Source organism: Lissotriton helveticus, chromosome 5_1, assembly GCF_964261635.1.
Source record: "Lissotriton helveticus chromosome 5_1, aLisHel1.1, whole genome shotgun sequence".
Taxonomy (NCBI): Eukaryota; Metazoa; Chordata; class Amphibia; order Caudata; family Salamandridae; genus Lissotriton; species Lissotriton helveticus.
The window spans coordinates 620,633,383-620,657,506 of record NC_136065.1 but is presented as its reverse complement, the minus strand read 5'-3'; the positions used below and the strand labels follow the sequence as shown (position 1 = coordinate 620,657,506).

Genomic DNA, 24,124 nt, shown 5'->3' with positions numbered 1-24,124 from the left:
CTTCATGCTATTATTCTAATGTTTCGCACAAGATCTTGTGGGCCAGTTTTGATGTATGATTTTCCTGAGGGTTCTTGGGTTCATGGCATCCTTCAACCTGTTGGTGCCTCACAACTTTTGGCATATTTAGGCCCTTTTGTGGAATCTGTGGGTTGCTGTGGACCTAGCTCTACTGATGCCTTTCAGGCAGATTCTGCATCTTGGATGGTGGATCAGAGATGCCAATCTGATGTGCACCAAGCAATTTCAATTACCCCCTCATAAACTCAGTGTTGTGATGATGTACACTGCATCAAAAGAGGAGATCTTGTTCATGTCTATGTAATCTCTGTGCTTTCAAAAATAACAACCAAGTTTGATGTCACTACAGAGCTCAAAAGCTCAGCTGGTATCCTCAAACTAGGCAACAGTCTAGCACCTAGGGGGCGGGGGGGCCGCGCGGCGCTCCCATGCTCGTGACGGAACCGCTCCGTCACGAGCCTCGGGCGCGCTGTGCTTGTGCCCGCTCAATAGAACGCGCCGCGCAGGCGCGAAATCAGCGCCGCGGAGGCGCACCGAGCGGGCCGTGACGGAACCGCTCTGTCACCAGCACAACGTGACCGAGGCTGGTGACGGAGCGGTTCCGTCACCAGCATGGAAGAGGTTAAAAGGCCTATTGTTGTTGATTGTTAGTGATTCCTAAGCAGGCTAAGAGAACTATGGCTCTATTGTTTTTTGCATAGCCCATTTGAACCATCACTTTGACACTGAAAATAGGGAGTATCCTCCGAGTTAAAGAGATCTCTATGATGTGACTTTTCAGTTTGTACCCTTATTTGAAAAATTGCTCTTTCTTTTCTGTGAGTGTTAATACGTGTTATTGTTGTTTAGCGCTCACTCAAGTAACAGTAGGCTTCTGAGCACTATTAAAACAGAGCAAGAGCTCAAACATATGAGATCCCTGGATGTAAACCTAAGGAAATGCACCATGGAGCACACGCTTTTGTGAATCACATATACAAGCGTTTGACATGATACACCTTCGGTTGTATTAAGTTGAGGATGTCTGTAGAGAATGGAGGCATATCTTTTAACTCAGCCTTTTTATTCCTTAGTCTGCATGGTATGTTTTTAAACCTGTTCCTCTATAGCCAAAGCAGGAATACACACTATCCAATACATAGGTCACAGACTGAAGGTGTCACACTCAGAATGTATGGAAACCTATGCTTCAGCAGAGATGGTCAGATATTGGATTTCATACATTATGTTTCCGGATTTCCTCAGGATGTCCCCTGGCTCATCGAGTTGCATTGTTAAATTGAGTTGCACGTCAAAGGGGATCTAAATTACATCTGACAATTCTCCATCAATAGCTTTCTCATCTAATTTGAAGGCTTCCAATTAATTTTCCACCACAAGGAAGGGATTTAACTCTCTGTGATCATGTTGCTGTGCTGCTTGCCCAACTGCTCTGCATGATGCGCTGTCAGCGGCCATTAATGTCAGTAACTTATGGCAGGCAGCTAAATGTGAGCCAACTGCACCTTTCTTGTTTATTTGAAACATAATCTTTGCGGCATATACCATGGATTCTGGTGGCTCGTTCACTTGCAGATCAACGTATGTAGCATTGACTTCACTGCACAGAGACCCGTCATTGCCACACACTAGAAAAAAAATAGTGTTAATTGGTCTTGAGTATTCTCTGACTGACACATATGCCTTGCTCTTCTCTTTCTCTGTCTTGTTTCTTGATAGCTCCTACACCCACCTATCATGCTCATCTCTACCATCAAGTGGCAGTGTGAAAGTTGATAAATTCACATTTATAAAATCAGTGCACACCAGCCCTCACTCCTTCAGATCTTCCAATGTATTCAATCAATTTAATGGTATTGTATTAGACTCAACATTTGCATTTTCCCTCTTTGTTCTTTATCCTGTACTTTGGAATTCTCATGTACACACTTTACATTACACTCCATTCTCTTTGCTGCTACAAAGCATCTCATCCAAACCTATTTAACCCCTCATCCAAACGTCTTCTTGCATTGACCAATTCTGCACTTCATACATGGCTGCGCATATTTTCATTGTGTTACAATATCAGAGTATCCTCTGCCCCTCAGGGTATCCATGTACAATCCACAAACTCCAAGGCAACTTCCGGCTCTTCCACAGAATGTTGTTTTCAGGGTAAATCGAAGGCTGGGCACAAGCAGGAACTAATGATTGGATGCTTCATCCAGGAAGGATGACCAGTTGTTTCCAAGAAGTCCTTGGCACCGGGTTTGCTTGTCGTTTGACTTGTGCGAATTGTGTCTGCACTGACGTCTGTAATTCATAATACTGTCTTAATGGAAACTCCAGCTGTCCTTACCCTTGGAATCTTGTTCTCCATCGATACACAGCAAAGTGACATTTACAGCCAGTGTCACCTTTAAGATACTCCTGATCGTGAAACGTCCTTCAAAACGAAGACGGAATCCCGCTGTGCCTTTACAGCGCCGGCAAAATAACAAACACGTCTTTGGTACGCATTTGTTCAGCACGCAAGTCGTTATAACGGCTTGCCTTGGGGGGTGCATTTGTGGTATGGTGTTGGATTTAAAGTCCAACACCTTCCCTATTGTTGCACAGACTGAAGTTGGAATAGTAAATTAACCTATTCCAAAATCCATCGCCCCCCAAGACAAGTCGTTCTAACGACTTGCGTGCTGAAAGAATGCGTACTAAAGACACATTTGTTTTAAAGATGGTGCTGTGAAGGCACAGCTTGATTCCGGCTTGCGGAATATCGACACACATTCCTCCTGATCTGGTTGCTCTTGGAAACAGGATCAGAGATGTGCAACGGACAAGTTGTGCACTACCTGCTCTGTGATTTTCTTTTTTTAATTGATTTTTAGTCACGAAAATAGATGGCACACATTCCTTAAATTGGAAATGGAGAGGCGATTAAGGACTAGCAATAGCTGCAATAAAGTATGTGATTTCCTTCTTTCTCTGTACTACTTTTAAAAGGGGACTAGTGCTTGCAGTGGAGGATTGTCTGCTTGTGCAACCCAGAAACCTGACTGGGTTAAACTCTTAAGTTACCGGGTTACATTTCTAATGTGCCTGCCACCATTAGCACTTGTTGGTGACTAATGTGTTAATCTGTTTGTCCTGAGTATTCTCGGAATCTACAGAGCTGTTATTAAAAAGTTAATGCTGCTGAGATTTTAAAATGTGTGCAATGTTTTATGCAATTTTACATAGACACTTGTTTACTTTCAGATAAGCAGGAAGGTAGACAGGATTTAAGCCACCCAGTTCATGTGGATAACTGTATTTTAAATGCTGAAGCCATGGTCTGTGCAAAGGAGCACCCAGCGTATACGTTTCGGGACTACAGGTAGGTGCAGACTTATTTAATGTATGTTTTAAAGTTAGCCTCTAATTTAGTCATATCTGAGTGGCTTAATATCCAGCGGAATAGTGTTAGTTACCATACTACATCACATTTATAGTTCTCAGTTACCTTTAGTCAGCCTTGGAGAAGATACCAGTGTCCTCCCTCTATTCTCTCACTGAGATTAAAGTCGGAGTTCTACTATGCACTTTATGCTATATCTCTGTTTGAGCTGCCTGGGTGCTACTGTTTTTTCTGCTTCTTGACAGAAGACCAATAGCTTCTGAAAGAGTAGACTCTCCACTCTCTTTTCTGGTGCTTCTCCTGTGCTGTGCCTTCCTAGGAAGAGACTCGACATTCTCTGCATTGAATCACTAACCATCAAGGATGTTGAACAAGACTGAAACTTTTTCCAGACATAGACCTGGCCTTCTCCTGGATGCAGACTCAACACGAGTGGAGATATTTCCTGGGATATGGCTGAACCCATGGCACCTTAAAGCTACAATGAAATAAGAGAATATTATATGTTCCTAGGTAATATGGGAGTCGTAAAAAGAACCATATCTCAACCTCTGGCGAGTAAGTATTCATTCTGTACAAATCCATCTCTGCATTCTGCCTAAGGGTTTGTTTTTACTAACCACCATCGTTGGCATACCTCAGAATCTTTAGATTCATGACTACAAAAGTAACCACTCTTGGCACAATCTTCTATTTTGCCCTCAACAAAATGCTTTCCACCCTGAAAATGCTGCTTTCATATTTAGCAGGTTAGATAATGGAGCAGGTAAAATGAAAAAAATAATTCAAATCCTTAAACAAAAATAACTAAAATACTACTAAAATGCAACTTGCAAATCCCATTCAAAACTAATAACCCTCTTTAAAGGCCATATTGTTATATGTTATGTTAGTGGGTTCTTGTATAGCGCATGACTCACCCAGGGGCATCTCAGCGCTTACCTAAAAGATAACCAAAAAGGAGGTCCAACGAGGGGCTACAGTTACAGAGACACAAAATTAAAACAAAAAAGCTTTAAGTTGTTTTCTAAAAACCAGATAGGTGGTGGATTAATGCCAGGCCTCTGGTAGCGAATTCCAATACTTAGGAGCAATATATGAAAAAGCTCTTCCACCTGTGCGACTACGACGGATACGGGGGATCTTCAAGAGGGCTAACGAGTTTAACCTAAGATTACGCCTGGACATCTGTTTACAGAGCTTATTTTGCAAATAGCCAGGACCCATTCCGTTGATTGCTTTAAAAGTGAGGCAACAGATCTTAAAGAGAGATCTTTTTTTCACTGATAGCCAGTGAAGCTCTTTGAGTAAGGGGAGTGAAGGAGATCCCGGGGGACGGTTTAGGACCATCCTCGCTGCAGTATTTTGGATAACTTGAAGTTTGGCTAACATGGTTTCACCCACTTCTGCCAATAGCGAATTCCCGTAGTCGAGGCGGCTCACAATCATCGCCTGGATCACCGTTCTCTGATGTTCTATTGGCAGGTAGGGGAGTATCCTACGTAGTAGGGGAAGGCTGTAATAACAAGAACCAGTGATATTCTTGATATTGTCTTTCATGGTCAACTTATAATCCAATTATATTCCCAAGCTTTTTACTGAGGAGGTAGGACTGGGGCCCACACCCAACTGGGATGGCCACCAGTCGGCCTTGCAGATGTTAGTGGCTCTTCCAAGGAGCGTAAGCTCGGTTTTCTCGGGATTGAGTTGGAGACAACATTTTGGCATCCATTTTGAGATGGCAAGCATTCCCGCCGAGAAACACAGTCTCTTGTCAATTGGGTTAGATCCTATTGGGAAGATGAGCTGGGTATCGTCTGCATACGATACTATCTCAAACCCAAATGGTTGGACAATCTTGGCTAGGAGAGCCACATACACATTAAAGAGAGTAGGGCTCAGACATGAGCCCTGCGGTACTCCCTTATCCAACAAACATTTTTGAGACCTAAATGGACCCAGGAGGATAGTTTGCCCTCTATCTGATAGAAAGTTTTTGAGCCATTCCAAAGCAAAACCCTCGATACCACACTCCCGTAGCCTCTCCACAAGCAGTCAATGAGAAATGGTATTGAATGCTGCGGAGAGGTCCAAGAGGATGAGTATCATAGGCCCACCATCATCAAGGGTTTGTCTTATTGAATCTGTGACCGCCAATATGGCCGTCTCAGTACTAAAACCCGGACGGAAACCCGATTGTGAAGGGTTGAGAATGCCGTTAGATTCTAGATAATGGCCGAGTTGTTTATTTATTACCGTTTCCAATGTTTTGCCCAGCAGAGGCAACCAAGATATTGGTCTGTAATTGCTTAGAAACTGAGGATCGGCCGTGGGTTTCTTAAGAATTAGCCGAACATAGGCTTCTTTCCATGCAACCAGAATTGAGCCAGTTAAATAGAGGAATTGAACATTTTCTGTATTTTTGGAGCACAGACCGGGGAAAGAAGGGCAATAATGTTAGGAGAACATATATCACTTGGTGATCAAGATTTAGCTGCCAATAATAGACTACTTATATCCTCAAGCAAAATAGTTTCAAACTGCTTAAGATGGCAAGCAGAAGATATCGTAAGGACATCCTGATCCTTGGTAGATCTGATATAATTTGTGCTCGTGGTGGGAAAGTTGGCATAGATCAAATAGATTTTATTTTGAAAAAAAATTGCTAGTGAATCACAAAGCTCCTGTGATTCTGATGACGACTGTTTTCATGCTTGGGGTGATGAAAAGTCCTTCACAATATTGAACAACACTTTAGAGGATTTGCTGGCTTGTTCTATTTGATTACGAATATATGAACATCTAGCAATTTTAATGTTTTGGTGGTAGTGGGATAGAGCTAATTTGTAGCTTTGTTTATCAACACCATTTTTGGATCTTCTTCATCGTCTCTCTAAAGCCTTACACAATGACTTGTTGATTTTCAGGTCGCCTGAGTACCAGGGGGGCGATTTCCGTCGGGTGGCAAAGTTCTTCTTACACTCAGGAATAACTGCGTCTAGTGTCTTTACCAATGCTAAATTAAATCTGGCCAGCATGTCAGATGTATCCTGGTGATTTTGCCCGAAATCCCTATTATAGAGTGGAAACGTCTCATTAAAAGCTTCCAAAGTGAGTTTCTGCCAAGGCCTGCATCTCTGTATCTTTGATGGATTCGAGTGCTTCATATGAATAGCATCAGTTTGAGGCAAGAGAGTAAATAAGATCATACAATGATCTATCCATGTCAGAGTAAGCGGGGGATGAAACTTTAACTGCTCCATGTTCGTAAAAATAAGATCTAGCGTATGGACTGCACAGTGGGTGGGCCCAGATACCCGTTGTGATAAACCCATGTCACTCAGAGATAAGCTGCATTACGTCTGGGTTCGTCAAGTCCTCTCCATGAAAATTAAAATCCCCCAGCAAAAGAAAATTACTGGAGGCCAAAACCTGCATGGCGATAAATTCCGTCAAGTAATTGACAAAATTCATTTTTTCGGTCCAGGTGGCCGATAAAGTAATTCTGCATCCCAAGTCTCGGATAGAGACATGGTAACTCCAAAGATTCCCAGTTCCATTGTGTCGTTACAGATAGTAGACAGCCATTTAGCTTTAAGATGGTCTTTAAAAGCTAACCCAATGCCTCCTCCTATTTTCCCCCTCTATCTAAATGGATGAATTTGTAATTATCAGGCATTGCTAAATTAATCGATGGACAATTGAAGGAGATTAACCATGTTTCTGTTATAAAGCATAAATCTGGAGAGTAAATAGAGAGCATATCCCAGATCTCAATAGAGTGTTTCCCAAGGGATCTGGCGTTACATAAGATGTAATTTGGGCTATTATGAATTTGAAGAAGGTCATTAGAAAAATCATTTGAACGGTCCACACCCGGAAAACACTGAAACATACATGTCTTACATGTAACAGGGACTTCTAATACATCAGGGAGCTTAACCCCTTCGCTGCGGGGGTTATTCCCCCGCTGTGCTGGGGGGGAGGGGGCGCGCACAGCGCCCCCATGCTCACGACGAGCTCAGCTCGTCATGAGCTACGGCGCTCCGGTGCTCATGACGAGCTGAGCTCGTCACAGGTGCATTGGCTCCTGTGGAACGCTCAGCACAGCGGGGGAATTCTCCCCGCACCTGAGCGTTCCACGGGCCATGACGAGCTGAGCTCGTCATGAGCACCGGAGCGCCGTGGCTCATGACGAGCTCAGCTCGTCATGAGCGTCGAAGGTGTTAATGAGACCGGTATTTGTCAGCTCTTGCTTGCCATAAGCTGTGGCTCTTATCTCATGTAATACTTCTCCTGTGTATGTAAGATGGCCAACAGATGAATCCTCCGGTGCAAATTGAACAGCATTTCCCGCCTTCCGGCTCAGTCAGGCGAGGACGGGCGCAAATGGGCTTGCCTTTGGCGCGCCTTTGGCACGCCCGCTGCGTGTACGAGCCGGTGAGGTAATTTTATGCTATGAGGGCAGGTGGTGCACAAACAACTAGCCCGCTGACCCAGCTTCCCCCAAGATGGCCTGGAGTAGTGAGCAGGGAGATCCTTCCTGAGTCCCCCAGCAGCACCTAATCTGCTGCGGAGATGAACGTGGAGTCATGCGAACAAAGTAACAAAAATGCGGCAAGATTTAAAAACAGGTACAGTTAAAAACAGCTAATCTATGATTCCCGGCTTTCCGCCTCAGGAATCCTCTAGGTATGTGCGCGAGCGTACTGACCCGGCTTTTATGCTATGAGGACAGGTGGTGCACAAACAAATAGCCCGCCGACTCAGCTTGCCCCCAAGATGGTGCCTGGAGTAGTGAGCAGGGAGCAGGGAGATCCTTCCTGAGTCCCCCAGCAACACCTAATCGGCTGCGGGGATGAACGTGGAGTTGTGCGAACAAAGTAACAAAAATGCGGCAAAATTTAAAAACAGGTATTGTTAAAAACAGCTAATCTATGATTCCCGGCTTTCCGCCTCAGGAATCCTCTAGGTATTGGCTCGTTATGTTTGTAGCTGTACATGATATCGTGTTATACTGAGTAATACACCTATGGCACTGACAGCCAGGTGTCCTTGTCAGCGGAATTGTTGCCTTTGAGAAAGTGATGCCAATGAAATAAACTTGTTTTTAATTAGCATCTTTCCTTATGTGTTTGATTGATATTATGTTTCTAAGAAAGTGAGTTCTGAGTTATGAAGGATGTGAGCTCTTCTCAAGTAATACGTCTGCAACCCTCCGTGTACTGGGAACTAGGTCCCCCGTTGTAGTGCCTGGCTCTCTTTGGGTAGAGAGGCAGAGCAGTTGGAGGCCTACAGAGGATGGTGGTGTGGGCTGGTACCCCAGTCTGCAGGCAAGCAACAAACTATACCCAATAAGGTTCCAGTAGGCAGACACCTGTGTCCGATCCTATGATGGCACAGCACATCACTTCACCCCACCCCATCCCTCACGCTCCGCATTGTGGTACATTTCAAAACGGTGTCTTGAAGTGGTCTGTTGAAATACCTTCTCTGGAAGTCTAAGCCCTGTCCCTAACTTCCACGGCTGCCTGCTCCCTAATCTTTAAAACATCAAAAGGCTTCCCCTCCAGTGATCTGATCTAGTTGTTTGTCCTTTCTCTTTGTTCTTCTTGGGATGAGCCGTCCCAGACCCGGTGCATTTTGGAAAGTATTATCACATGCAGATTCCCCCCCCCCCCCCCCCCCTCCCCCACACACACACACTTTATTTTCTAAGGAACAGGCCCACGCACTTGGCAAATAGCTCTATTCTTTCCGGGAAACAAAAGTCTGGAATTTAATTTGACGCTGATCAGAAAGATGTCATTCTCAGTGTGGCAGAAGGAGTGTAGATCTCACAATAGTGACATTGGATCTGCACTCTGGGTCCATGTTTACCATTTTTTGACTTGTATGTTACATTAGTCTCTATGCCTAACAATGCTGAAACTACTTTGTTGCGAAGTTTGACCAAAATAAAGCAAGCCCTTGCTCTCAGCACTCAAGGCTTTCACTACTATTGCCCACTCATGTTATAATAAGGCTTATTCCTGGTCAGTACCAATTCCTAAAGCATCCCTTCTGCAACAGTGTAGCTACGACCAGATACTGAGCTGAGCTGAACAGTAGTCGCACTGGCTAAGCCTTCACATGTGCACTTGTTCACTTGCAGCAACGCAGAGCCTCTTCCCTCGCTGTGCCGCCGCCGACCTTGTTTTGACAAGCAGACACTTGAAGCTAACACTCTCAGTCAATTTTAAAAGTGTTTATAGTGAGTGAGACTCTGTTAGTGAGTGTCACTCGCAGTAAAAGTAAAAAAAAACAAGTAGTTCAAAAACAAAAAAATCCAAGGCGGTTAAATGGGTTGGAACCCAGTTTTCTACAATATTGTACCGACTAATTGAAATGATTTGAAATTAAACAAGCACACACATGTTTTTCTTTTCCAAGCAGTTTCAATTATACAAACTCTTGCAGATAATATAATCATCTTTCGATATAATACTTGAGGTGGCCACAGACATTGGCTGTCTGTAGCAAACGCTAATGAGATAAATAGGAGACAATTCTGTATTGCAGATGATTGCAATGATTACATTATGTTGGTGAGGTGGGTGCAGTCACGTTCTACTTCCGTTTCACATGCATGAAATAATGGTGTTACCCGGTGCCTGCAGTGTGAATTACAGACATGCATCAACATCAGTGCTATGTAAACCAGATTTGGTGGCTTTGCCACTGCTTGTTTTACCTTTTTCATTTCCATCACTAACTATGAGGCCGTGGTGAACATCAGCATAGGAAACGGGCTCTCTATAAAGTGCACCAAAATGAGGTTAACTGTGCAGAGAGTGCAGGCAACCTCTTACTGGTTTACAGGGGTTAAAATAATAATTCCAAATGCTCTTTTTTCTAGTAGTGCCGGTGAGCTGTTTAGGCTTTTCAGAGAGTAGTGCTAAGCATTTGTTGCACACAGTCAGTGAGACACAAGCTCATTAAAGAAATCCGACACACATTTATAACAATAACCGATTTTATATGAATTTTTACACCGAGATCATTGTACATGGTAAGTACTTTTTAAGATGGTGATTTTTCAAGACTTACAAAATGCACTGTTAATGTATCTTTAAAGCAGCAATGTTATCTTCTGGGGGAAGACATATACGGCATTTGGTCACTTAGCAACGACTTACAGGACTGTTCTTCAGGACTTAAGGTAGGTATGTGTCAAGGTCAAGGCAGCACCAACAGGTCACCTCAGTCGGCTCTGGGACGTCCAGGTGCAGAGGTGCTTTCAGCATCGGGTGCCCCATTCAAGTCAATGTAAGACGGGCCTGTTAGAAAGAGTCTGCAAGCGGGGACTAGGGGGCCAGCAGGGAGAACCCACGGGGCGCACGAGTCTTGAGGGTCTTGTGCATTCAGGGACACTGTCGATCCACTTTAACTCGGGCTGGGGGGCTCGTGTGCAGTGGGACTTTTTCCGGCGGGTCGCGTCGCTTTGGACTCGCATGGTTCTCGGGCTCCTGCAGAAAAAGGCTGCTGGAGGTGACTGGGGGGCCAGTCTGGCCAAACCTAAGTATGGGCACGGCTCCTGAGGGTCTCAGGACCACATTGCACCAGCATCTTTCTCTGACTCGAGGCACCAGGTCATGGTCAGTCAGGGGCTCCCTCTAGGTCTTGGGGACCTGTTGAAGAATCGAAACAGAGCAGTTGGGCTCCAATCTCTATGCTGGCTTGGTAAATCCTGATGTCTCTCGACGGTAGATCTTGCTTGGTGCTGCTGGAGTCTGAACTGGACCACCAACAAGCCTTGGTTGTGGGAACTGATCCCGTACCCAGGTTATTGGTGCTGTGCGGCTCCTGGAAGTCTGGCTTCTTCACACTTGGAAAGGAGACTGATGTGACCTCCTGGACCACAAAGTCCTTTCTCCTGTCGCGGTGTTCCTCCGGGGAGTCTGATGGCTGGCAACACAGTGGACTGGCAGATGCTTTGTGGTGCCGGCAGATGCAGGAAGTAGCTCCTCTACTCCGAGGGAGATTTTTACCGGTTGTTGAGGGGATGGGCAGTCCTCCAAGAGTTTTGGGGAGATTGTCCAGTGTTTGGCTAAGTCGGTCCGGCGATGATCGCAGTGCAAGCAGCCTGGTAGGGTTTTGTGTCTACCTTTGGTGCAGGTCTTCAGTTTACGCTCTTTTCGGTCCTTCTTTCTTCCATGCTTCTCAGTAGTTGAATCTGATTTTCTGGTTTCAGGCGGTCCCCTAAATACTCAATTCAGGGGTGTTACTGGGAGTGAAGGGTAGTAGAAAATGAGCTACTTACCCTTAGTGTCACCACACCTCCTAGATGACCACTTCCTGTGTGGAGTGGACATCACCCTGTAATGGAATTCCTAATTCCACCACACACAAGATGATGTAACTCATATCTTCCTGTTTACTTTGGGCTGCCCACCCTAGGGGTTTGTCTAGCCTGGCAGTGCAATGCGCCTCCTGCATAGCTTATTTTCCCACTTATCCTGGTCCCAAATGAGCCTCAGGGTAGGGAGTGGCATCCTCCAGGTCTGGGGGAAGCCAGGATTGCATATCAAAGGATGTGGGCTCTTTGAAGCTGTCACCTAGGAGGTCAGAAACGTGTCTGGTGTGGCAGGCTGGACAGGACAAGTCAGCCATCACACGAGAAGCTTAGTATGGTTCAGGGGGTACCTCTAAGGTACCCTCTGGGTACATATATTAATAAATCACTCACTGGAATCAATCAGACCCCCCAGGATATAGCGGCATGAATTAGCAAATTTAGCGGCACAAAAATGGAAATTTAGCGGCACAAATATGGAAATTGTGCGGCAATTTAGCGGCATTTTATGTGGCCATTTTTCCTACAACAAACACAAATATCTTACTTTTTTTTGTTATTTAACAACATGAAAGAGGGGGAGTGGTTCGGCCTCAGTACACTGGCCTTTTTTCTCAGTGCTTCATGAAATGACAGTCTCTGCACAATCATTAGTTTGCATAGGCACTGCAATTACAAGTGGTGTGCTGTTTATCGCAGCCAGTGCTTTCTGACGGCGATATATACCTTCAGACTGTTCTCATAATACATTGTGGTAAATCAAACCTGTCAAAATGTAAAAAGGGAGGAGTGCTGAAAAATATCGGGACATGCAGAGTTTGGTGTAGAAAGCATGCACCGATTTTGACTACTACTAAACCTGTATTAGGTTTTGTTTATCTCTCTTGTGAAACACCAAAACCCGTGAAATTGGATGTAAAAACATGCGCAATATGGTGCCTGCTCACCCAGGGCACTCGTAATGAAGGTCTCGATAATCTTGGTTATACTGACTCCAATGATGTAACTTGTCGCAGCCATGTCCCCTATTTCCTTTTGTAAAGCACTCTGACACCTTTGGGTAAAGTCCGCGCTATATAAAATTGCATAAATAAATAAATAAATATCCGTCTAAACGCTAGAGGGAGTGAGTATATCCTTATAGGCACTGCAGGAGTAAAAGGAGATGGGGCCTTTTGGGAGTTTGTCTTCTTTACATTTGCTGGCGTGAGAAGTATAAAGTGCACCCAGAGTAAATAGGCTGTCGTAAAATGTACAAATAGACTGTTTAAATCTTTACAGTGCTTTCAAAATCTATGTTTTTAGCAAGACGCTACTGTACCTAGTGTAAACCTTTTTTATAGGTTTTTATCAGTTAAAGCCTGTACTGGCACCCAAGCAGCCTTTAGGTTCGCTAGGTCTAGCGTGACTGTGTGCGCGCCGGTGACATGGCTGTACTGCGCCTGGGGGGGCACAGTTAGTATTCGCCCTGATCGCCCATCAGGGCCTTTCTTTCCCATATTGACCCTCGGCTCCAGGGGAGAGGGCGGGGCCTCGCCCCAGTCACCGGGAGGGTCTCCAGCGGGGAGCCAGGCGCGGGAGGGGCACTTCAAAGCCCTTCACAGTGAGCTGCTAATGCCCCATTAAGCTGCCCCATTAAGCCCGGAAAGTTATTCTTTTGTGTCCTTCCCGCCCGCCCCAATAAACAATGTAAGTGGGCCCCCAGGATATAGCGGCTTTTGTAAAAATGCCGCGATTTCAACAAAAGTGCCAATTTCGCGGGGACTTTTGTAAAAATCGCTGCATTTTTACTAAAGTGCCGATTTCGCGGCAAATCGCGAAATCGCGAAATCGCGATATCCTGGAGGGTCTGATCAATGTGGGTTTATTAATACAAGGTGTTTGATACCAAGCACCATTGGTTTCATTGAAACCATTATGTAGCAGGGAAACTTGTTTTGCAATGGCACACAGGAATGTACAAAGTCATGTTTTATTAGCAGATGCAGTAGTCATCTACTTTTCTTACTTTTTGGGGATTAACTTGCAGATTTTGGTGATCACAGCATTACAAACCTACATGTCTAGAAATATTGCAGGCCATTTTCTTCTGCTAGGTTTCTGACCTTTTGAATGGCTGAATTTTACCATATAGTTTGCCCTTTAGATTTCCTGGAAATTACTGTGCGTGATAAACATCTTGTCCCTTATAAATGTGGTCCCTGTCCAAACATGTGTTTGCAATTTATGTGGCCACCTGTAATTACGCCCAAAATGTACTTATTATTCTAAAGTTCTTAGTGACAGGGTCCAGTATAGCCACTCCTCCGAAATCACCTGGTCTGACCACTCAATCGTTCACTTCTACATCACATCCACCCACAACATCCCCACCCACCAGTCCAGCACCCACCACAGGAGCTGGAGCAAAGTAATTGAAGACCTTTGGAACAACACCCTCAGCACCTCCCCACCAGACTCCACCTGTAACCTCGAGGTGGCCGTCGAAACCTTCAACAAATTAATCACTGACTGCCCCAACTTAGTCGCACCCCCTCAAACCCTTCAAAACAGACCCCCTCAAACCCTCCAAACACTCCAGCTGGTTCACTCCAGAACTTAAATCCACTAAATGCAACTGCACATGGACTGAAAGGGTCTGGTGAACCAGCAAAATGACCAACGGCCGAGCCACCTTGAAACTAGCTCTCAACAAATACCACCAACACCTGAAAACCGCCAAAGCCAGCTCCAACCACAGCAAGGTGCTCTTCTTCATCATCAGAGAGTTATCCAACGATGCAGCTTCAGAGAACATCATCACCCTCTCCTAGGACCACTGCGATACCCTAGCTGACTTCTACAACAAAATCGCCACCATCTATGAACACTTCGACACCCAACCACCAGTAGCTGACCTCAACGGACTCTTCAACCTCACTGAGTCCAACAGAAACACAATAACCATGTGAGATCCACTCTCCACACAGACCACCGCCACCATCATGAGCTCCATCAGCCCGGGAGCTCCTAGAGATCCCTGCCCCCACCACATGTTCAACCTGGGGAACAGTACCATCAGCAAGCAACTCGCCACAATCCTCAACTCATCCATCATCTCTGCCACCTTACCAGAGGGATGGAAGCATGTGAATGTCAAGCCGCTCCTCAAAAATCCCACCACAGACCCTGAAGAACTAAAAAACTACTGGTGAGTCTCCTTGCTCCCATTTCCCGCTAAAGTCTTGGAGAAGGCAATAAACATCCAGCTCACCAACCACCTAGTAAAACAACAACCTCCTGGACCCCTCCCAATCTGGATTCTGGCCTAATCACAGCACAGAAACTGCCCTAATCTTAGCCACCAATGACCTGGCTCTCGAGACTGGGGTGAAACTGCTGCCCTGATCTTCCTTGATCTTTCTGCAGCCTTCGACACTTTGTCCCACTTCACCCACCTGCACAGCCTCCACCAGATGGGGATCTGAGTAAAAGCCGTTGAAGTGGATCATGTTGCCCCTCTCTGGAAGAACTCAGAGCGTCCGCCTGCCACCCTACACCTCTGGGCCAAAGAATTACATCTGCGGCATTCCCCAAGGGACCTCACTGAGGCCAACCTTGTTCAACACGTACATGACCACCTGGCCACCTTGGTCAGTTCCCAATGTGTGAACATCAGTTCTTATGCTGACGACACTCCGCTCACCCTTTCCCTTTCTTCTGACCCCGCCACCACCAAATCCAACTTCCACAGTTGCATGACCAGCATCACCAGCTGGATGAAGAACAGGTGCCTCAAACGCAGCACCAACAAAACCGATATACTCATTTTCAGGAACAACTCCTCCCATGTGACGACTCTTGGTGGTCAGGTGAACTTTGCACCTCACCCACACCTAGAAAACATGCAAGGAACCATGGCAGATTACTCAACAGCAACCTCACTTTGAAGAAGCATATAAACGCTGTCTCATCTTCTTGCTTCTTCAGTCTACACATGCTTTGGAAAGTCTTAAAGTGGCTTCCTATCATCACCAAACACACCACATTGCCCAGGCCCTCATCACCAGCCACCGGGACTACGGCAACTCCCTCTACGTCAGGATCACCTCACAATTACTAAACAGACTACAGATCATTCAGAACGCAGCTGCCCTGCTCGTCCTCTACCTACATAGGAGGAACAACCTTACCCCTCACCTCAATGCACTACACTGGCTCCCCATCAGCAAACGGTGCCAGTTCAAACTCCTAACCCACGCCTACAAGGCCCTGCACAACAACAGGGTGAATTTCCACCAACCCACAAGACAACTGTGCTCAACATCCCTCTCCCTAGCCTTCTCACACTGCATCCACAGAAGCAGGAGCGGCGGCCAAGCTTTCTCCTACCTGGCCACTAACTCCTGGAATGGCCTTCCCCTTCACATGCAAACAGCCCCCGCCAAGCAGGAATTCAGGAGAGACCTAATAACCTGGCTATTCAACTGGCATCATGCGGCAGCTGAAAGACCCCCCCCCAACCCCTCTCCGCTCCTGGATACCCTCACAGGGGATAAGCAGCGGTTTACAAATACTGTTTGATTAGATTTGCCAAAAGCATCCACATATGTAATAAGTAATCTCTCAGATATGCATTTTTTTAAATTATTCTAAAGCTCGATCCTTATGCATTTTAGTAAGTGTTGGGAATGTCTCCCTTCAGCCCAGGAGTTTTCTGTAAGTTACTTGTTCAACTGCACATCCACAAATGTCAGCTTGGCACCCTTAGCACAACATTACATGTGGCGTATTCAAGTTATTTCAGTTTGTTTATACACAAAAACTCATTCACTTGGGAAAGGTTCCTTTATTTATTATGCTTTTTCCTTACATCATCAGTCAATTTGATCTTAATTTAACCAAATTTGCCCAAATGCATTTCGAGGGCCATCATCATGTAGATTGTAAATCAGATCCCTGTAGGGTAGAAGGTGGGACGCCATTTGGCATACCTCCAGAAGTTAAACAAAACTTGCATAATGTGAAGGCTTTTATTGTGAATGGGAAACTATAACTGGGCCAGCATCATCCGCAGTGGCTTTGAGATAGCCTACGATTATATATAAATTGTGTTAAGACGATGCTTGGGTAACTTTGTGTAGTGGGATCCAGTCTTCTCAATCTCAGTAAGTTAGAAGTGCTTTTACATTGAAATTTCCATCCACTCTGGATTCATCAGACCTGCCTCCACTGTTTATGAACCTTTCCAAAAGCTTCCACCGACTACTCTCAGAAGAGCTAAGACATTCATTTAAACTACCTTAAGTGCCTGTAGTCAGTGGCAGTCTGGGTCTCATTTCTCCTCCAACTTGTGTGATTGTCCTGGCTTCATCTAGCCTCATGCAGCTTTGTATCACATCCTAATGGGGCTATCCTTTTCTGTGGTGAGACACCCAGCAGGGACCTTCTGCTATTTCATCATGTTCACAGGACTAAGAGCTATGTCTGGCCCTGATGGTCCATTGGTGGCAGTCCCTGTTCCATCTACCAAAGTCGGATTGCGGTCGCCAACTTTCCTCGTATTACTAAACAATTGCACACTGTTAGTATTTCACCAATGCAAATAGTTTTTTTTATATCTGAGCCCGGGAAGCATTACCTTGGATTTTAACCTGCTAGTCCTACATTTGTGAAAATACACGTCCTTCCCGCATGCACCAACAGTGTCTCGAACATGGAAGTTGCATGTAATAGTATGACATATGAGGTACAATATCAGGGCAGCATTGTCTGCGTAAAGCACGATTGGTAGGAATCATTATTGCTTGTTTAAAGGCCGCCGTATAATACATCACCAGGTTGTGTGTCTTGGCAATCAAAATACATGTTAACAAGCATTGGCAAAGCCAATAGGTGTCTCTTTTGCTAGTGAGTGCCAACCTATTGGCTTTGCTAGTGTTTAGGTTTTTTTTTCTTGTTTGACCTCCGGTGCTGCCTGGCATGCATGGGCGTCTTGTAATGTGGTTTCTTATGTTTTTTTTTAAATTGAATTACAAGATGGCTGCCGTGTTTGCAAAGCTGCCATCTTACACAGAATTTCTTGTGTTTTTGAAAATCTCGTATAGGATGGGTGATGTGCTCTTAGCGCATGTAGAGGCCATATTGTAATAGAGTTTCTTATGTTTTTGGAAAATCAATTATAAGATGGTTTTCATATGCATGTGCATGCCATGCATCCGTTTTCTGAAGCTTTGGCCTTGCCAGTGCTTGTGAAGCAATTTAGCAGAAATTGGCACAGCCAAACGTATGAGTGCCGTGGTGCCTAATAGCAAATGGCATCAAAGCCCACATCTTAAACGTGGGCGTGGAGAGGATTGGTAAGTGTGAAGGAGGGTGCATGGCTCTAAAATAGGTGAGGGTGGAGGAACAGTTGAGAGAGTACCACAAGGGACTACTTAAAGTCCCATGTAACTTTCCACAAAATGCCATGGCTTTTAGGACAGTTTGATCATCCAATGAAAACTTTTTTTTAAATGCCAATAGCCCAGTGGCTGTAGGGGGGCTGACCTAAAGTTTACTCTTTTGTTTGGGTTTGTTTATTGGTAATATGAATTTGCAGACAGAATGTCTCCAGACAAGACTTTAAAAGGAAGGGTGCCAATAGACACCTTCGCTTGACACCCTGAATACATATGATATTTGAATGCCTCACCCCGAGGATCATATCTCACATCCTCATTGGTCTTCGAATTGAGTTGTATTATTAAATTACAAAATGGTGACCGCTCTTTGAAGAATTTATTTTTGTAAAAAAAAAAATAATAATAAACTACTGCCGCTTGAGTGGATCCTTACATTTTCACGTCATATGCTTTGATAGAAACATGCTATTTCTGAAGAGGAAAAAAATATATATATCAAGTGCGTTTTGTTCATTCCAAAGTTGTGAACAGCAACTTCGATCTAGTCAGCCGGGGCTGGTAGGCCCAGAAACATGAGGTAAACACAACCTTTTGTGGGTATTCGATACTTAAATATAAGCAAATGTGAATTGGTGACTAGTTAGGTTGTGCTGGTGCTCCTTTCTGAGCTCCAAGACGTATTTTTTATTTTCAGGTTTTCACTCAGAACTAGAGAAAGCAGAAAAGGGAGAAAGATGTAGGAACAGAAAGATAAGAAAAGAGTGACTTAGAGGGAAAGTAGTCTTGCAAAGGACTTTTCAGGAGTTGGATGAATAGACAGAAAGTATAGGGGGGTGGAAGAAAGAGGTATGTGGCGGTTATGGAGAGCAGCCTTGATATTCAGCAACCCCAGCATTCTATAGCGCTGGTGGTGGGCTTCTAAGAAAAACCCTGAACAACCTATTTATGTATTATTTTTTATTTTATTATTTTAACTAATACATCACTCTCTTTCATACCAGTTAGTCATCTAATGAGGTGAATTGTACCCACAAGGAGGATGGTTTCCTTACTTTAGTAATGTAGGAGCAATTATAGGGACAGATTCAGCCCTCAGTCGTCTCTAAACTACCTGAAGCACTCTTACCAAGCAGAGCATTTAGTATACGTTTAATTTGTATGCCTTGATAAGGGACTTCCAAGGGCGATGCAGTCCATAGTCAATACAGGAGATTGTGTTCATGTTGTGACCAGTGTCGGCTGCCATGTTTTTGAATGGATGTTAAAAATAAAAAAATAAACTTACTTGGTTGCCGGCCGCCGTCCCTCCTCCATCCTCTTCTGTTCTTCTGTTGATGCACGCAGATTCCAAAACTCCCTAAGCCAATCACAACACTGCTGTCACCAGCATGACAGCAGCATCATGATTGGTCTGAGTGCCATGGTTTGGCGCTCAGACAGGTAGTGGGAGCCTGTGCATGTTCTCCAACCAGGCTGCGCAATACAACCAGATTGAGAACATGCTAAGTGTGCATGAAGGTTTGGCCGGCCCAACACGGCCGGCCAAACCGTCATGCGCACTTAAGTGCGACAACTTCTCCTCCCACTGCTGGCTATGAGGACAGTCCAGCCCCACCCCGTAAAACTGCCTCAGTAAGGAAAAACAAAATAACGTGTTATTATTTTATTTTTCCTTTTTGCAGTGCTCAAAGAGAAGTGGGGCAGCGCTCCACCGCCTTAGCAGAGGAGCCACCGCTGGTTGTGACCTGCACCTGCTTGGTGGTTCAAGCTGCAAAGGCAAACTGAATGCTGTGACTAATTAGATTGTAACAAGTCCAGGGCCACTCACCCTGGTTCTGTGTTAGGGGCGCCTGCACCTGGCGCTAATGATTGAGGCCTTGGGCCCAAATAAGGGCAGGTGCAGTCTAGGCTCTATGCACCTTCGATGACCTCCAGACCCTCTTCTTTCAAAGGGTGTGGTGGCCTGCCTTCCATAGCTCTAAGTATGGCAAACTCTTAGCAAAAGAATACAGACCACACTACTGAATAGGTACAGTAAAAGCTTTCACAGACCTGGAATATGGTAGGATAATGTGACACCACACTCTAGGTGTGGTAGGTACAGGGATAAAACCCCACTCCTCCTCCTATACATAAACACGAGGGACTGTCCGAGTCTTTTCCTCATGGATTCCCTAACATGAGATTTACAACTTTCTGATGTTCGCCAAAGATCACGCTTATTTGTCTCTGCTAGTCTGGAATTGAAACTCAAGTCTAAATTGATTTTTTTTCCAGTGCTGGAGTTTCAAGTGTCTTACACTTGAGTTTTGTGTTGTTTACCGTATTCCACTCATGTTTTGTTTATTTGTTTTCAACAACTCATACGGGTTTGTATTTGTTTCAGTGCAATCCTATATCTAAACGAGGACTTCGAAGGCGGAAACTTCTATTTCACAGAACTTGATGCTAAAACTATGACTGTAAGTATATAATCAGAATGCGTTATTACCCTTTCTTTCTCTGCAACAATTGGTCTTTGATTTTCTGGCTCCTTATTTAGTTTCTATTTGCCGAGATGCTTTGTCGTCACAGTTGTTCTTACACCTTATCTTAAGTTTACTTATCTCTTTCAATGTACTTGAAACGGATGTCATTTTGAGTCTCCCCATGAACAGTTTTAAAAAATAACTTGTAGTTGGAAGTGAAATTCTCCCAACAAAGGAAAGGTGGATTCTTCTAAAAGTATTTCGAGGGTTGGAGTAAAGTTAGAGTATGTGTGTCTGTTCTTTCTAGAGCAAATTTAGCAAAGTTCAGATCAGGTGCCCTGTTAGAATTGACCGTTAAAACTGTAGCCAAATCCACCTGCCCTGTTTACTCTGAGTTTGCATTAACAGCCAAACTTGACATTTGTAATTTTAAAATGACTTAGAAAACTTCTGAAATGCTTTTAAGAAGGTGCGATGCAGTTTACCCATAGGGCCCTCGATTGACGTAGAACTTAATTATCAGTAGCCCCATTATTTATGTGGACCAATGAATGACCTGTGTTATTGACTCCAGTGAAATTAAAAGGTGTGCAGATAGACTGCAGACATGGAGTTTTTCTTCCAGAGATTTCACCTATTTCTAGCAAGTGAAATGTCTGGTAAGGAAACCAAGAGAAAAGGGGGTATTAGGAGTGAATCTGATGCAGAATTACTGATTCCGCTCTTTTTTTAAGGGTACCCTCATGATTCCTCTCATAATCAGCTGCTAACGCTGCCCCCCCCCCCCCACCCCCGACTGGACTTACGAGCATTCCTGGCATCTTAACTCTGGATGTGAATAAAGTTAACTCCTGATTCTCCGGAGCACCTGTAATAAGGCCTGCTGAGTCTGACAGACAAAACAATATCTTGCCTAACGGACTTCTTCAGCACAGGTGTCACGAGTGACGCTTGGACTGGCCAGTATGAATCGAAATTTTAAATCCACCATAAAAAAATCTAGGTCTACAAAACGAACCAGAATTTCTCAGCTCTGAATTTATCAGCATTAATCTTCTCAGCCCTAAACTAATCCGTTTGTAGGAAACCTTTTTGAAAAGATGTACTCACTGGAAGAGGATTAATAAATACATCTTCCAATACGGCTAGTCCATCGGGATGTGCTACTTTAAATATGTTTAAACTTCTCTATAAAGCACTAGAGGCAACTTGGAGATAGAAAACACACACATAATGGTAGACCAATGGATAATAGGTAATTGCAGGAAGTAAATAAGGGTGATTAAGCAAACAGCCACAATGTGAGCTGCTTATGAAATATAATCACATTTTCTTTACGTGGATAAAAACGTAGCTGGTTCCACCATGAGCCACCGAAAATGTTCAACTTTCCTAGGCCTTTAACCTTGGGGTTCTTGAAAAAAAGTTTTACCCTACTCACACACCGGCGGTGTCGCCCCTAAGGACTCTGGTCAATGTAGTAAAGTGTTCGCGATGCATCATCTTTCGATCTTCTGCTATCTTCGCTGTCTTCGCCATCCCTGGACACGTGTTTCGGGGTATCACCCCTTGTCAGCAGGGATAGGCCGTGTACTGGGGTTGCCGATGGCTGCCAATATCTGCCAGGTATAGTATCACTCAGGTGCGTAGGTGCGGGATCCCAGGCTCGTCAGCCCACTGCTCACGGGAGCTTTAAAGTTACAAATGGGGGTGGGGTCGCACACTACTCACACACCGGCGGTGTCGCCCCTAAGGACTCTGGTCAATGTAGTAAAGTGTTTGCGATGCACCTTCTTTCGATCTTCTGCTATCTTCGCTGTCTTCGCCATCCCTGGACACGTGTTTCGGGGTATCACCCCTCGTCAGCAGGGATAGGCCGTGTACTGGGGTTGCCGATGGCTGCCAATATCTGCCAGGTATAGTACCACTCGGGCGCATCGCGAACACTTTACTACATTGACTAGAGTCCTTAGGGGCGACACCGCCGGTGTGTGAGTAGCGTGCGACCCCACCCCCATTTGTCCTCAGATCAAGTTTGCGCTTTATAAAACTCCCTAGATAAAGAGACAATTCCAAACTCCAGCTGCTTCTGAATAGTGAGAATGATTCTGGGCGTCCGGTGGCGAAAACACACCTCACCTGCCCTTGAAAGCCTCCACATGGTCCCTAGTAAACAGAGTTCTGCCTGAGTCTGTGTCATCCGGGGACCGCGGGTATCGACCCACTCATGCCCATAGATCAGCTAGTCAAGGCTTGTTGTAAATACCCAAATTTAAGAACTGTACGATAGGAGGGAAAGGTTTCTCTGAGGCACCAGCAATCTTGTGGTGTGAAATGCCGACAGATATCATATTAGAATGTGAGCTGCTGAATTTCAAAGTGGTATTAGAAAGCTGGGGTTGGCAGTGCAAAACACAGACTCCCAGAACCTTCTCTGCTTCTTGTATTCACTAAGCACCAAAGTGCCTTTAGGTGTATAAGCACTTTAATAAAACTCTAAATGCAGAACATACCAGGGTGCATGCTTGATTTAGGAGTCTTGCATTGCTCTTTTCGTTCTTGGTTGTAATCAGGAGAATGTAATAATCACTCACATATGCTTTGAGTTTATCTACCTTTAATTCCTATATATGCTACGTTCAGTATAATCACTACTTAGGCCCTCGTTGTGAGTACTCACTGGATTCTGGTGGGTCCAGTACCAGACACGTGCCTATGCGGCCGTTTGCTTAGTACCCGTTGATAAAAAAAAAAAGCTATCACTTAAGATGGAGAAAGAGGAGTACTGCGCCCTTGGACTGGTTGTGCTGGTGCTCAGGCGTTGGCGAGGCAGTTTCACAGAGAAATTAACCGGTAACATGTGGGCAGACTGCATGGAGAAAGCTGTATGGGGGGCGAGCTGCGTGGGGCAAGCTGCCACACTGGAGCCTGGGTGATCTGTGGAAATTGAGGGTTGTGTGGGGAACTATAAGAACACCAGAACACTTGAATGGACAAGTAGAAGTAATCTCTCAACTTCTTGGCGTTTTTACCATGTTCCAGCGTATCACTATTATGTTAATAATGTGAAGTGTGTATTTGTTGTGCGCCTTATATCACTGTGGGGTGAACTGAACTGTTGGCCTCGCTGGACCGTGGTTGGCTTACTAGTACTAGTCACATGACTTTCTTAGTTCTTTCTACAATTACATCTGGATGTACCTATTACTTTCAACCAAGAATACCAGAGGGTCTGTCTTTCAGCTTCAATATTTATTTCAGTGCCTCATTCTTTGCTTGGACAGTTAGTAACTCGTGTTGACGTCACTTTACGACTCCTATATTTACACATTTCGCCTTTGACCAGTTGCCCGAATCTCGTTCACCTCTTTCATGGGATTGAACTGCTCTACATGTGTCTCTCGACTAGCCATTACCAGTCTCACCAAACCCAGTCTGGCACAGAGGCAGAGCTGCCTGCATACATATTGTTATTAATTCTTTAAAATATACATAGAGTGGTCTTTAGCTTCAGTGGAGTTTACAGTCTTACAACATC

The 24,124-nt window shown here is 44.8% G+C and overlaps 1 protein-coding gene across 1 annotated transcript in view; it reads left to right on the top strand.

Moving 5' to 3' along the window:
- Nucleotides 1-24,124, top strand: part of P3H1 (prolyl 3-hydroxylase 1) — a 159,773-nt gene that overhangs the window by 123,317 nt on the left and 12,332 nt on the right. The window contains exons 12-13 of the mRNA XM_078642991.1: nucleotides 3,262-3,379; nucleotides 20,505-20,580. Coding sequence (XP_078499117.1) covers nucleotides 3,262-3,379; nucleotides 20,505-20,580 — 194 coding nt within the window. The remainder of the gene's footprint in view (nucleotides 1-3,261; nucleotides 3,380-20,504; nucleotides 20,581-24,124) is intronic.